Source organism: Ranitomeya variabilis, chromosome 5 (genome assembly GCF_051348905.1).
Source record: "Ranitomeya variabilis isolate aRanVar5 chromosome 5, aRanVar5.hap1, whole genome shotgun sequence".
In the NCBI taxonomy this organism is placed as follows: Eukaryota; Metazoa; Chordata; class Amphibia; order Anura; family Dendrobatidae; genus Ranitomeya; species Ranitomeya variabilis.
In genome coordinates, this window is record NC_135236.1 from 282,929,613 (window position 1) to 282,945,531 (window position 15,919).

The window sequence follows — 15,919 nt, forward strand, 5'->3', positions numbered from 1 at the left end:
TTGCTGTTGCTGCGATAAAAAAAAAAAAATCACATACTCACCTCTCCGTCGCTCAGGCCCCCGGCACTTTCAATATTCACCTGGCTTCGTTCCGGCGCCGCTCCATCTTCAGCATCTTCTGCACTGACGTTCAGGCAGCGGGCGTGCACTAACCACGTCATCGCGCCCTCTGACCTGAGCGTCACTACAGAAGACGCTGAAGACGGAGCGGCGCCCGGAACGAGGAGAGGTGAATATCGCGCAGCGCTGCGCTCTCCTCCCCATTATACTCACCTGCTCCTGGCGCTGTGCAGTCCCTGTTTTCCCGCTGCTGCTTATTCTCCCTGTACTGAGCGGTCACAGTTACCGCTCATTACAGTAATGAATGTGGCTCCACCCCTATGGGAGGTGGAGCCACATATTCAGTACTGTAATGAGCGGTACCATGTGACCACTCAGTACAGGAAAAAGCTGCCGGCGCCGGGGAAGCCAGGGACCTGCAGGGTCAGCGTCAGGAGCAGGTGAGTATAATTAGACAGCCCCCGCTCCCCCTCCCCTGCCGACCCCTGGGTATGACTCGAGTATAAGCCGAGAGGGGGACTTTCAGCCCCCAAAAAATGGGCTGAAAATTTTGGGTTATACTCGAGTATATACGGTAATACATGTATATCACCAAATAAAATAATTACATGGACTTTATAGATCATGCTACAGCACTGGCGCCGCCGCCTGCCTGCTGAATGTGATTTTTTTTTTCAGAACATATTATATTCAGTATGTAAAATAGGGGGCAGGTCATAAGCCATACAGATGAATATATAAGCAGAGCACCACATAAAGACCCCCCCCCCATAGGACTCCCCAAAGTACGAGAATCTCAACTGAAAATACAGGGAAAAAAAAAAAAAAAAAGAACCTTGAGACAGATTTCACAAATCAAGGTATCATTTCAATCAGTATGACAGCGCCAACCTGACAGTGTATGTTGGTTACTCAGCACAATCTTCCTGACATGTTCCCTTTAAGGCACTGAAGCCCTGATTCAGCACTGCCTTTGCACCTGTTTTTAGTCTAGTTGAGTGTTTTGCGCCTTTTTTTCCACCCAGTTCATTATTCTATTTGCACCTCTTTTGAAATTTATATTTTATATGTGCTTACCTATTTTTAGCTAATCCAGATAATTTTTCCTGATACTTTTTAAAGTCATAATTGATGTAACTAAATTTAGTGCAACTCTAGTCAAGGCCCCCTAACTATATTTGAGTATGCTAATATTTTTACCCCATTTTGGGAAATGTGCAACTTTTGGCAATAAAAACTAGCATAACCAAGCCAAAAATAGAAAAAAAGACCATTTTTAACTATGTGCCAAATTTATGAATCACGCCGTGCCCCATTTTGAAGAAATTTCATATAAAAAAAAAAAAAAGCTGATACCGCAGGACAAAAAAGGAAAGCGATCTACAAAAAATAAAATCTAAATCAGGCTTAAATCTTTATTCACCTCTTGCCATCCTTTCTATGCTGCCAATCACAAGGCTGTCAAACACTTGACCGTGTATCTTCTCCAGAATTTTCCGTTGCTCCATGGATGACCCCACCAACATCTGTGCAAATGTGTAGCCACCAATAGACATTGCATGGATGTAAAGTTTTCTGGAAGAAAGATCCTTTTCTTTGACCAAGAGATGTAACAAGCGTCCTGCGAACTCCAGACCAGTCTTTGGCCACAAAAAATGCAACATTGAGCTTTCTACCACCAACACATCAAAGCCCAGTTTAAAGTACAGCTGGATATACTTTTCATGGGATCGTGAATTTGAGCCCAGCCAAGGAAGGAATAGTAAAAGCGGGCGAGGAGATTGACAGTTTTCAGATTTTGTCGGGTTGATGTACAAGGAGACAGAGTTGGAATACTTTTTCACACAAGGTGGCAATGAGGTAGTCAAAGCTTGTTCCTGAAGGACAGATCCAGAAGATGCTTTCATAGTAAGGTCTACAGGGGATGCACTTGCTTGATAATGGAGAAGACGACCCTGTAAAAGAGGAATAGACACCATTAAACTTAACACATGTAGAGGCCTAGTTCCGAAATTTGTGCAGCTTTGTACAGGAAAGCACCTTTCATGGTCACAGGCCCTACCGGCAAGATTAAGAGGTGTTGGCTACAGATTTGTTCTGGTGACAACTATTCAAACACCATTGGAAATGGATATAGAATGAAGCAAATTTCTACAGTTTTATACATAGATGTAGGAAGAGGATGCATAAACCAGCCAAATACACAAATATTCACATTGTAGCTAGACAATATAGACATCAGGGTTCACACCAAGGTTTATTATTATTATTTCTTATGTATATAGCACCATTAGTTCCATGGTGCTGTACATGAGAAGGGGTTACATCAAAATACAAATAACACTTACAGTAAACAAAACTAACAATGACAGGCTGGTACAGAGGGAAGAGGACCCTGCCCTTGCAGGGTTACATTCTACAGGATTATGGGGAAGGAGACAGTAGGTCGAGGGTTGCAGTAGCTCCAATGGTGTTGAGGTGGCAGTGTGGTCTTTACAGGCTGTAAGCTTCTTTGAAGAGGTGGGTTTTCAGGTTTCTTTTGAAGGATCCAAAAGTAGTGGATAACCGGACATGTTGGGGCACTGAACTCCAGAGGATGGGTGATGTTCGGGAGAAGTCTTGGAGGCGATTGGGTGAGGAGCAAATAAGAGTGGAGGAGAGGAAAAGGTCTTGGGAGGACCAGATATTACGCGAGGGAAGATATTGAGAGATTATTGTGGAAATATACAGAAGAGAAAGGTTATGGATGGCTTTGTAGGTCAGTGTTAGGGCAGAGTCAAGGGGTTACTCCGAGGCAGCGGATTTTGGGGACGGGGAAAGTGTGATTTCATATATTTTGATAGATCAGGTAGGGAAGATATGCGTGATGGAGGAAAGATAATGAGTTCAGATTTGTCCACATTGAGCTTGAGGAAGCGAGAGGAGAGGAAGGAGGATATGGCTGATAGACACTCTGGGATTTTGGAGAGCAGAGAGGTGACATCTGGGCCAGAGAGGTAGATCTGAGTCTCATCGGCATATAGATGGTACTGGAAGCCATAGGACCTTATGAGTTGTCCCAGGCCGAGTGTATAGATTGAGAAGAGTTAAGGGTCCTAGGACAGAGCCTTGGGGGACTCCAACAGAGAGAGGGCAAGAAGAAGAGGTAGTATGGGAGTAGGAAATGCTAAGGCTATGTGCACACTTTGCGGGGTCCTCTGTGGGTTCTCCCGCAGCGGGTTTGATAAATCTGCAGGGCAAAACCGCTGCGGTTATCCCTGCAGATTTATCGCGGTTTGTTTTGCGATTTCCGCTGCGGGTTTACTCCTATACTATTGATGCTGCATATGCAGCAATATGCAGCATCAATAGTAATGTTAAAAATAATAAAAAATGGTTATACTCACCCTCTGACGTCCCGATCTCCTCGGCGCTGCACGCGGCGGTCCGGTTCCAAAGATGCTGTGCGAGAAGGACCTTCATGACGTCACGGTCATGTGACTGCGGCGTCATCACGGTCATGTGACCGCGACGTCACCGCAGGTCCTGCTCGCACAGCAACCCTGATACCGGACGGCCGCGTGCAGCGCTGAGAGGTGAGAATATCATTATTTTTTATTTTAATTCTTTTTTTTTTTTACACTAATATGGTTCCCAGGGCCTGGAGAGTCTCCTCTCCTCCACCCCGGCTACCATCTGCACATTATCCGCTTACTTCCCGCATCGTGGGCACAGCCCCATGCGGGAAGTTAGCGGATCAATGCATTCCTATGTGCAGAATCGCAGCGATTCTGCACAAAGAAGTGACATGCTGCGGAATGTAAACCGCTGCGTTTCTGCGCGGTTTTTCCCCCAGCATGTGCACAGCGGATTGCGGTTTCCATAGGGTTTACAAGTAAATGTAAATGCTATGGAAACTGCTGCGGACCCGCAGTATCAAAATCGCCGCTGATCCGCGGTTGGCAAGGTATGAGGAGATCCAAGATAGGGCAAGGTCTTTGACTCCTAGGAAACTAGGTTCAAATATGACCCTGAATAGATCCCTAAATAATTCCGTTTTACAAATTTCCTTGAAAACATGAAAAATTACTGCTACATTTTTAGGTTTCTAACATTCTAAAAAAAAAAAAAAAAAAAAAAAAGAACATTTCACAGATTGTGCTGATATAAAACAGACGTAAAGTAAACATGAGTTAAATGTTTAACTTTTTCTGTGTTGTAAAACTATCTGGATTAATGGGATATGTACTCCAAGATTCCAAGGCACCAAGTATCTGCTTTCCACAAAAATATTTTCATTGACACCAGTGTGCACACAGGAAAGATAGCAACGTTTCAAACACTCATGGCCTTTGTTAAGTCAAGAAGCACTTTTTTTTTTCTTGTCTTTCCTCCGTGTATACTGGTGTTAATAAAATATTTTTGGATTCTTAGAGTACCGTGCGTGCAATTTTTACAACCTAATGGAGGGGCTGTACCAAGTCTGCACTGGATACAGAAAGCTGCATGGGATACATCTTGTTTTGATGGATTAAAGGAATAGTCAAAGTTTGAACATTTCTATTTTTTACATTTTTGTGAAATTTATTTGTATAATAAACCCAAAATATACCAACCTAAATTTACCATTAACAAAGTACAATATGTATAAAAAAAACAAAAAAAAAAAACAAAATCACTGGAATATGTTGATGCATTCCAGAGTTATTGCCACATAAAGAGACATGTCAGATTTGAAAAATTTAGCCTGGTTACTAAGGGGTTAAATGGCCACTAGTGCGTATTTATGTGGCAGAGCTAGGGAAATTAGATTGTGAAACTGCTTCAAGATAAACTGTTGTCGAGTGTCCCAGGAATAGGAGCTCCTTCCCTCTCCCTAGCGCTAGGGACACCCTGGCTCGCCCTGTTCCCTGGATTACTTCTGATGGTGAAGACGCAGGGGCCATGTACCTTGCCTTACCTCCTGAACCCGCCCTCAGTGTGCACCCAGGGAAGAGGGGAGTAGTGGTGTACCGTAATACACCAACCCGACTAACAAGGTAATACGAACAGGGATAAAGGAAAATACTGATATAGAAGGGTTAATGTTTTGCCTTTGTCTTTTGCCTTTAATTGCTAGAATGTATTCTTATGACACTGTAGTCTGTTAAGGCCCCGTCACACACAGCGACGCTGCAGCGATACAGACAACGATGCTGATCGCTGCAGCGTCGCTGTTTTGTCGCTGTGTGGTCGCTGGGGAGCTGTCACACAGACAGCTCTCTCCAGTGACCAACGATCAGGGGAACGACTTCGGCATCGTTGAAACTGTCTTCAACGATGCCGAAGTCCCCCTGCAGCACCCGGGTAACCAGGGTAAACATCGGGTTACTAAGCGCAGGGCCGCGCTTAGTAACCCGATGTTTACCCTGGTTACCAAAAAAAACAAACAGTACATACTCACCATCTGATGTCCGTCAGGTCCCTTGCCGTCTGCTTCCTGCTCTGACTGAGATCTGGCCGTACAGTGAGAGCAGAGCGCAGCGGTGACGTCACTGCTGTGCTCTCACTGTACGGCGGCACTCAGAGCAGGAAGCAGATGGCAAGGGACCTGACGGACATCAGATGGTGAGTATGTACTGTTTGGTTTTTTTGGTAACCAGGGTAAACATCGGGTTACTAAGCGCGGCCCTGCGCTTAGTAACCCGATGTTTACCCTGGTTACCAGTGAAGACATCGCTGGATCGGTGTCACACACACCGATTCAGCGATGTCAGCGGGACCTCAACGATCAAAAAACGGCCCAGGCCATTCCGACACGACCAGCGATCTCGCAGCAGGGGCCGGGTCGCTGGTACATGTCACACATAGCGAGATCGCTACTGAGGTCGCTGTTGCGTCACAAAACTTGTGACTCAGCAGCGATCTCGCTAGCGATCTCGCTATGTGAGACGGGGCCTTTAGTCTCCTCTTCAAGGATTTTATACTTCTTATCTTATATGTTTTCAATAGTCAGCAATCAGCATGTTCTGGGTACGTGAGAAATAAAGGTCAGTATGACTCGGGGTAACGGGGGAGGGCTACATGAATTACATTGAGAGTTACATTTGTTGTAAATGGTATAAAATACTGCCTCTTGCTGCATTAAATCAGATAAAAGTGACTTTGCTCACAGAACGTGTGTGCGGTGTCCTTTTTCTCTAAGCGCGCTTGTAAATGACGGGCGCAACCTCCTGATTTGGCCTCACTGGTGATCTGGCATGTCTGACATTAAGTCAGAACGCAAACAGCTACAACAGTTTTGGCGCCCGAACGGGTGCCGTGGTAACCAGCCTATTCGGAATTCGTTTGTGGGAGCTTCCTGGGAAATTGGACATGCAAAACACAGCTGCAGCAAGGTGAGAAATTTTATTCTTACACTGTTTTGCACTTGCAATCTCTTTTGGATCTCTCCATATCTCTGGGTAAAGGCTGCGAACACGGTTCAAAGAACCTACATCACCAGTGAGTTTTGGGTTTTGTCTGTTTATGTCCGTATGAGAGTTGAGTAATAGAATAATAAGATAATTGTTATCTGTATTTGATGTCAATATACTAACTGGTTGTGTAGTGTGTAGTACAGAGCTGGGATAGACGCTGTGCAGTGTTGTTATTTTGCTCATTTTGGATTGGCCGTACATTATATGAAGCTGTATTTTGTATAGGGCCGTGGTTTTTGTTGTTTGGCCTTAAAGTGCTTTCAGAGTGTCAGTGGACACTGCTGCAGTTTTTATAATATAGAGTTGTGTTAATTCCAAAGTGCAAAATAGGCAGACTGTGTGAACCTTGTATATATGTCAATGAGAACCTCTGAATGAGATGAGAGTAATTGAGTATAAGGGATAAATAAATAAATCCCTGATTGCTGAGGGGTTCCGATAGGTGTGGTCCTCTGTATGTGACAGAAGACATTATTCAACTCAATTTGAGCTGAATTAGGTGGAGTGATTGAGATAAGGGATTTTCTTCTTGTAAAAATCAACTGAAAAGTGAAAGGAAAAAGAAAAAAACAATCCCTGAATGAGCACATATGAATGAATGATCACATAAGTATCATTACTTATCTAACTGTTGTTGAGGGTCCAGGATGGATGAGTTGTGGATATTTTTAATGTACATTTACATCTGAGATTCAGTGAAACCCGTGTTATATATTGTTTGACATTGGATAGGTTTCTATATGTGTTTTGGCCGGACGCGGTCAGAATCAGCTTATTCAAGTTGTGCAGTGATCTGCCTGTATAGAGAAACTGTTTTTAATTCCGAGAGGATGAATGTTTTGTAGAGATTAAGTCTGAAAAGTGCAGCATTCTGTTTCTGTGTGAAAGACACTAAGCTCTTATCTCTGCTGAATACCTGGTGGGAGGGGTGAATCAAACCGCTGCGTGATTTGCTTGTGATTTTCTCTTCTCCGTCCTTATCTCCGCTGAGTGCCAGAGGAAGGGGGGCATGGAGCTGCGCTCAAGATTCTCTGAATATTCTGTCCTTGGTGTAGTACACTCTGGGAGATTTATGTTTAAAAGAATAGTACTCTACGGAAGTTGAAAGTAAAATATGGTGCCTATTTTAGAGCAAATTTGTGGAAGATTGTTTGGTTATCAGTGTAACTGAAAGATTGGTAAAAAGATTCACCTGCTTCAAGTTGAGTGATTGATATATAGCAAATTGAGGATCAACGGAGGAGGTAGCCAACTGCACTGCTGATGTAGGTGAGAGGCCTAACACATCTGGGCCTTCTTGCTACAGTCAGCTGTTTTTTTTGTTACGGGTCAGAGGTGGTTTAGCCTTCCTGTTCCATGGAGCTGAGCTAGAGGGTTAGAGGCCTAACACATCTAGGCCTTCCTTTTCTAGCCAGCTGATCTAACGGGTGAGAGGTGGTTTAGCCTTCCCGTTACATCCTTTAGGTCTACCGGGTGAGAGGTGGTTTAGCCTTCCCGCTAAATCTTGACACTCGCTCTCACTTGCTACGTGTGGCTGCCTGTAGATAAGGTAAGGCACACTAAAAAGGGCATTTGCAGAATAAAGGTGAGCTGTCTGAAGAAGTTGAAGCCATGGGCAACTTGTTTTGTGTGAAGTCAGGGCCCCAAAGGGATCCAGAACCGCTATGCAGATTGTAAAAGACAGAGAAGGAAAGGAAGAAGTGAAAGCTGTGAGACCAATATTGAAAAAAAAAGGCAAAAATGCCAGAGTATGGAAGTTTGGATGTACAAAAAAGGCACAGACAAGGGAGGAAAATAGCAAGTGAATAAATGGTATCTGAGAGAGTGCAGCAGTATGGAAGTAAGGTGTATTATGAATGTTTTGATGCTCAAAAGTCCGACTATGACCGACACATTACTGCTACAGTCATACCTTTGTATAACCAGAGACCCAGACAAGACAGATAGACTTGTAAACACTGTGGTCAGACAAACCCAGACTGGAGAAATACTTGTATGATCTGTGCTGCAACCCGACCTACAGTTATATGAAAAAGTTTGGGCACCCCTATTAATCTTAAGCTTAATGTTTTATAAAAATTGTTTTTTTTGCAACAGCTATTTCTGTTTCATATATCTAATAACTGTTGGACACAGTAATGTTTCTGCCTTGAAATGAGGTTTATTGTACTAACAGAAAATGTGCAATCTGCATTCAAACAAAATTTGACAGGTGCATAAGTATGGGCACCCTTATCATTTTCTTGTTTTAAATACTCCTACCTACTTTTTACTGACTTACTAAAGCACTTTTTTTGGTTTTGTAACCTCATTGAGCTTTGAACTTCATAGCTAGGTGTATGCAATCATGAGAAAAGCTACTTAAAGTGGCCACTTGCAAGTTGTTCTCCTGTTTGAATCTCCTTTGAAGAGTGGCATCATGGGCTCCTCAAAACAACTGTCAAATGATCTGAAAACAAAGATTATTCAACATAGTTGTTCAGGGGAAGGATACAAAAAGCTGTCTAAGAGATTTAACCTGTCAATTTCCACTGTGAGGAACATAGTAAGGAAATGGAAGAACACAGGTTCAGTTCTTGTTAAGGCCAGAAGTGGCAGGCCAAGAAAAACATCAGAAAGGCAGAGAAGAAGAATGGTGAGATCAGTCAAGGACAATCCTCAGACCACCTCCAGAGAGCTGCAGCATCAACTTGCTGCAGATGGTGTCACTGTGCATCGGTCAACTATACAACCCACTTTGCACAAGGAGAAGCTGTATGGGAGAGTGATGCGAAAGAAGCCGTTTCTGCAAGCACGCCACAAACAGTCGGCTGAGGTATGCAAAAGCACATTTGGAGAAGCCAATTTCTTTTTGGAAGAAGGTCCTGTGGACTGATGAAACCAAGATTGAGTTGTTTGGTCATACAAAAAGCCGTTATGCATGGCGGCAAAAAAACACAGCATTCCAAGAAAAACACTTGCTACCCACAGTAAAAGAAATTGGCTTCTCCAAATGTGCTTTTGCATACCTCAGCCGACTCTGTTGGTGGCGTGCTTGCAGAAATGGCTTCTTTCGCATCACTCTCCCATACAGCTTCTCCTTGTGCAAAGTGGGTTGTATAGTTGACCGATGCACAGTGACACCATCTGCAGCAAGTTGATGCTGCAGCTCTCTGGAGGTGGTCTGAGGATTGTCCTTGACTGATCTCACCATTCTTCTTCTCTGCCTTTCTGATGTTTTTCTTGGCCTGCCACTTCTGGCCTTAACAAGAACTGTACCTGTGTTCTTCCATTTCCTTACTATGTTCCTCACAGTGGAAATTGACAGGTTAAATCTCTTAGACAGCTTTTTGTATCCTTCCCCTGAACAACTATGTTGAATAATCTTTGTTTTCAGATCATTTGACAGTTGTTTTGAGGAGCCCATGATGCCACTCTTCAGAGGAGATTCAAACAGGAGAACAACTTGCAAGTGGCCACTTTAAGTAGCTTTTCTCATGATTGCATACACCTGGCTATGAAGTTCAAAGCTCAATGAGGTTACAAAACCAAAAAAAGTGCTTTAGTAAGTCAGTAAAAAGTAGGTAGGAGTATTTAAAACAAGAAAATGATAAGGGTGCCCATACTTATGCACCTGTCAAATTTTGTTTGAATGCAGATTGCACATTTTCTGTTAGTACAATAAACCTCATTTCAAGGCAGAAACATTACTGTGTCCAACAGTTATTAGATATATGAAACTGAAATAGCTGTTGCAAAAAAAAACAATTTTTATAAAACATTAGGCTTAAGATTAATAGGGGTGCCCAAACTTTTTCATATAACTGTAAGTGCACCTGGGCAGACCTAGAGAGTTTGGTGAGCACAAAAGCAGGTGACGTACTAAGAAGCAAATTAAGACTTTTACAGATGTGACAAAAGGAGAGAGTGTAGAGATGTACTTTGGACGGTTACAGCTGAAATGGGCAGACATGGGGTACAGTCCAGTAAACCCACTTGATGTTAAAATATTGGTAAATGCATTTGACGGTATGAACAAAGGCTTACGAGATGCAGTACAGACAGCCAGACCTGAATGGAGTAATGTCCTGAAGTTGAACAAACTAGGACAATAAGACGACCTGTCATGTATGCTGGAGCACAAGGAAAACTGTAGAGACATAGTAAGGGACCTAAGGACTTAGAAACAGTGAAGTGTTGGAACTGTGGAGAAAATGGACACTACGCCAACCACTGCAAAAACCTTAAAACTAAGCAGACCAGTCTTCCACCTCCTTCACCTTCAGACTAGGAAACTGACAACTCAGTGACAGATGTGTGCCATGTCCCTTTCCCGACCGGACCTGGTCCTGCCTTGATGACCACCATACCTATGCCGGGAGGGAAAGAGACAGAATTCTTAATTGACACTGGGGCAGCCAGGACTGTGTTACACAAAGACTTGATAATGCCAGACATGATTACTGACCAGACTGTGGAATGTGTGAGGGTAGAGGGACAAGTGACTGAAGCCCCTAGGACTAAACAACAAATAAGACTAGAATCACGAGACAGCCAAGAGGTGCTTACAAACTTATTGTTAGTGACAATACCCCTATGATTTTGCTGGGAGCAGAGTTGAGTGCTGTCTAGGCCATCATACAGTACTCTCCTGAGGGTATTAAGTCACAAGTCCCCTTTCATATAAACACTTGGGGCAGAGGGACGCCAGGGTCTTCCACGTGCACATTATACCACAGGTAAATCATGCCCTATTATAGTTACACTTAATTCCATTCACTTGCCAGTTTAGTAGTTTCCTTACACAAGATGGTGTAGTTACAGTGTATTTCTAGGTTGTCTTCATGATAGGTTTTTTTTTAGCCATTCATTCTATTGGCTCAAACCATTAGTCACTGTTTGTCTTTTCCACTTCTTATACCTTATCGCAAGCAACTGGTATTGATATTTGGTATTTTTCAAATCCCTTTTTGTATTTGAATCTGTTGGTTATGGATTTATATAGGGCTGCTACATTCTTAGAATAAGCTTGTGCTTTTGCGGTGCCCATGGCATTGTGCTCCCCCATTTTATGACTCAGCACCATTCGTAATTATATATTTTAATATATATAATTTTCTTTTGGTAACATACTTTGTGAATCAAATTTAGTTCAAGGGGTACTCTACCCAATCAAATACGAGTATAAATAATATTTGGACATTAATGTGTGACTTATATAAACACTTGTGTAATATTGCAGAAATGGTGTATATGGCAAGAGTAGTGAACGTAACACCTGACACCAGAATGTCTGAGGACAGGGAAAAGAGTCAAGTACCAGACACGGTTTGGGCAAGGGGAAAATCTGATATGGGTCAGCTGCCCATTCCCCCTGTCATGATAAATTAAAAGAAGGAACCACTCATCTTTGGATAAAGCAATACCCCTTAAAGTCTAGTCAAATCAATGTCCCTGAGCAGGGATATTAAAGAGTACGTTAAGGCAGGGTTTCTAATGCAGAGATCTTCACCCTGCAACACCCCTTTGTATCCCATTAAGAAGAAAAAGGACCCAAGGGTTCCCCTGACACTTACAGAATAGTTCATGACTTACGGGCTATTAATGATGTTACAGTGAGTGTGACCTCAACTGTCCCTAATACACACACCGTACGGTCACAGATCCCAGCTACATCAAAATGTTTCACAATCACTGATTTGGCAAATACATTCTTCACCTCATCCACGTACTATTACAGTACGTGGATGACCTCCTGCTCTGCTGCCCGGACCAGATGTCCTTGCTGTGGTTCTTGGCAGGAAAGGGTTGCAAAGTCTCACGTGACAACCTACAGTATTGCAAAAAGGTGACATTTTTAGGCCACAATATTGCTAAAGGTATAAGGCTGCTTTCACACATCAGGTTTTTTGTTTCAGGCACAATCCGGCAAATCTGGAAAAAAACGGATCCGTTTTTTTTACACTCCGGATCTGTTTTTTTCCCATAGAGTTGTATTAGCGCCGGATTGTGCCTGAAGGACATGCGTTTCATCCGTTTTGCGCTGGATCCGTCCCTTCAGGCTTTTTTGCCGGACACAAAAAACGTCCCTTGCAACGTTTTTTCTGTCCGGCGAAAAAGCCTGAAGGGACGTTTCCGTCAATAAACGCATCAAACGGATGTGTGAACGGATGATTCCGGCTACCGAATCCGTTTTTACACATTGGGCATGCCCAGAAGTTATGATTTCGATTTAGCCTGAAACAAAAAGCCTGATGTGTGAAAGCAGCCTAAAGGTACCTTCACACGAAACGACATCGCTAGCGATCCGTGACGTTGCAGCGTCCTGGCTAGCGATATCGTTTCGTTTGACACGCAGCAGCGATCAGGATCCTGCTGTGATGTTGCTGGTCGCTGAATAAAGTCCAGAACTTTATTTGGTCGTCCGATCGCTGTGTATCGTTGTGTTTGAAAGCAAAAGCAACGATACCAGCGATGTTTTACACTGGTAACCAGGGTAAACATCGGGTTACCAAGCGCAGGGCCGCGCTTAGTAACCCGATGTTTACCCTGGTTACCAGCGTAAAAGTAAAAAAAACCAAACAGTACATGCTCACCTGCTCGTCCTCCAGCGTCTGCTTCCTGACACTTACTGAGCGCCGGCCCTAAAGTGAAAGTGAAAGCACAGCGGTGACGTCATCGCTGTGCTGTTAGGGCCGGAGCTCAGTCAGTGTCAGGAAGCAGACGCTGGGGGACGCGCAGGTGAGCATGTACTGTTTGTTTTTTTTACTTTTACGCTGGTAACCAGGGTAAACATCGGGTTACTAAGCGCGGCCCTGCGCTTAGCAACCCGATGTTTACCCTGGTTACCCGGGGACCTCGGCATCGTTGGTCGCTGGAGAGCGGTCTGTGTGACAGCTCTCCAGCGATCAAACAGCGACGCTGCAGCGATCGGCATCGTTGTCGCTATCGCTGCAGCGTCGCTTCGTGTGAAGGTACCTTTAGACTCCTGATTAAAAGAAAAAAAAACAGGCAGTGCTGACACAACAGCATAGAGGGAAACAGAGACCGATAGCTTACTACTCAGCGCAGTTAGACCCAGTGATTAGAGGGTCTCCTACGTGTGTCCGTGCTGTAAGAGCTGCTGTATTACTGCTAGTCATGTGAGATCACACTGACTTTTTCCTTTGACAATTTGTTCCCCACATGACATTAATGCCATATTCACTCAAGTTCAACCAAAACACCTGTCTATGGCTAGACAGATCAGACTTGAATGTGCTCTAATACTAATTCCTGAATACGTCACCCTCAAAAGATATAATGTTCTGAATCCAGCCACTCATCTGCCTGTGGATTCAGAAAAGGGCGAATTGGTGACAGTGTTGGTAGGTGAAAAAGAGTACTATGGTACTTTGACATGACGCACGAACATGACTACATATTAACTGATGATTCAGGAGACAGTGGGTTTTACATATGTTCATGGAAAAAATTGTTCCTAATGCATATTCTGAGGTTTTTATTTTTGTAGATGGCTCCAGATACCACCAGGATGGGCGGTTCTACACCGGATATGCAGTAGTATCCTCACATGAGGTAATCCGAGCTGAACCACTCCCTCCTCACATGTCGGTGCAAGAGGCAGAGTTGAAGGCACTCACTGAGGTGTGTAGAGCTGCTGCAGGTAAAGTCGCTAATATTTACACAGATTCGAATTATGCATGGGGAATATCCCATGATTATTGCCCTATCTGGAGAAGGAGAACGTTTCTTACATCAGCCCGTAAGCCCATTAAAAATGAAGAGCTCGTGAAACAATTAGTGGAGGCATTGATGTTACCAGTCCAGGTTGGCATCGTCAAGGTAAAAGCACACACGGACGGTGACTCTGTGGAGGTAGAGAGCAACAGAAGGGTGGACGAGGCTACTAAAGTAGCAGCAAGGCGGCCTAGGGAGCAGTGGACAGTGGCAGGGAGTCAGCGTATTCCAGCCATACTGAGCCTAGATGTCCCGAAATCCCTCCAGCTGCCCAAACAGAGAAGGAACACTGTGGAAGAATAGGAGCTGAGCTGAACTCAGAAGGAGTATGGGAGAATAAGGATAAATTGTATATACCAAGGTCCCTGTTCCTAATTATGGCGCAAGCAACACATGGCCCCACTCACACCTCAAAATGTCAGATGTGTCCATGGTAGATGCCTTCTGGATCGCTCCTGGTTTCAGTTACGCAGCCGCAAAACTCGTACAGTCATGCCTCATCTGTGCACAGCACAACCCAGGTAAAACAGTAAAAATCCCTAAGAAAGCGACACCCAGGCCTCTCTACCCGTTTCAGAGACTGCAGACTGACTACATACAGCTACCCAAGGTAGGAGTGTGTGAAAAATGTCCTAGTATGTGTAGATCTCTTCTCTGGTTGGCTGGAAGCCTATCCGGTAAAATGTGCAAATGCTAAAGTGACTGCAGACAAACTGATGAAAGAACTGATCTGCAGGTATGTTGTCCCAGAAACCATAGAGAGCGATAGGGACACACACTTCACGGGAGAAATAATGAGGGAAGTCATGCAGGCCCTGGGAGTACAGCAAACATATCATGCACCATATAGACTACAAAGTAGTGGGAAAGTGGAAAGACTAAACGGGACACTTAAACTGAAAATTCAAAGGCCATGACAGACACAGGACAGAGCTGGGTAGAGTGCTTGCCTCTTGCACTCTTTTCAGTCAGACACACTCCAAATAGAAAGAGAGGTTTGTCTCCTTTTGAAGTCCTGTTTGGTAGTGCGCCAAAGACTGGTCTGTACTTCCCACAGGTGCTACAAATGCAACACGGTGCTATGACAGCCCATGTCCAAGACTTGCAGAAAATAATTAATGTGGTGCATAAACATGTGTTTTCATCCATTCCAGATCCTAATGCCAGTGCAGACGTACATCAGCTGAATCCAGGTGATTGGGTGGTCATACACAGACACGTGAGAAGGAGCCTAGATCCACGGTTTGACGGCCCATTTTAAAGTCCAGCTGACCACATTCACCTCAGTGAAACTTGAGGGAAAGCCCACCTGGATCCATGCCAGTCACTGCAAAAAGATCTTTTCACCAGCAGAATGACCGTTCTCCTAATCACCTTGCAGGCAGTGGTAGGATGTCTGCACCTTAAGGTACCTTCACACTGACCAACTTTCCAACGATAACGATCCGTGACATTGCAGCGTCCTGGATAGCGATATCGTTGTGTTTGACACGCAGCAGCGATCTGGATCCTGCTGTGATATCGTTGGTCGGAGCTAGAAGTCCAGAACTTTATTTGGTCGTCAGATCGGCGTGTATCGTTGTGTTTGACAGCAAAGCAACGATGCCAGCAATGTTTTACAATGGTAACCAGGGTAAATATCGGGTTACTAAGCGCAGGGCCGTGCTTAGTAACCCGATATTTACCCTGGTTACCATTGTAAA

The 15,919-nt window shown here is 44.1% G+C and overlaps 1 protein-coding gene across 4 annotated transcripts in view; it reads right to left on the reverse strand.

The window, feature by feature from the left end:
- Nucleotides 1–15,919, reverse strand: part of LOC143775805 (transmembrane protein 53-A-like) — an 82,668-nt gene that overhangs the window by 13,484 nt on the left and 53,265 nt on the right. For 3 of the 4 annotated variants that reach the window (XM_077264374.1, XM_077264375.1, XM_077264376.1), the window contains exon 2: nucleotides 1,484–2,015. In XM_077264374.1, coding sequence (XP_077120489.1) covers nucleotides 1,484–2,015 — 532 coding nt within the window. Of the gene's footprint in view, nucleotides 1–1,483; nucleotides 2,016–12,219; nucleotides 12,307–15,919 lie in introns of all 4 variants that reach the window. The other variant, XM_077264377.1, reaches the window with a different exon arrangement.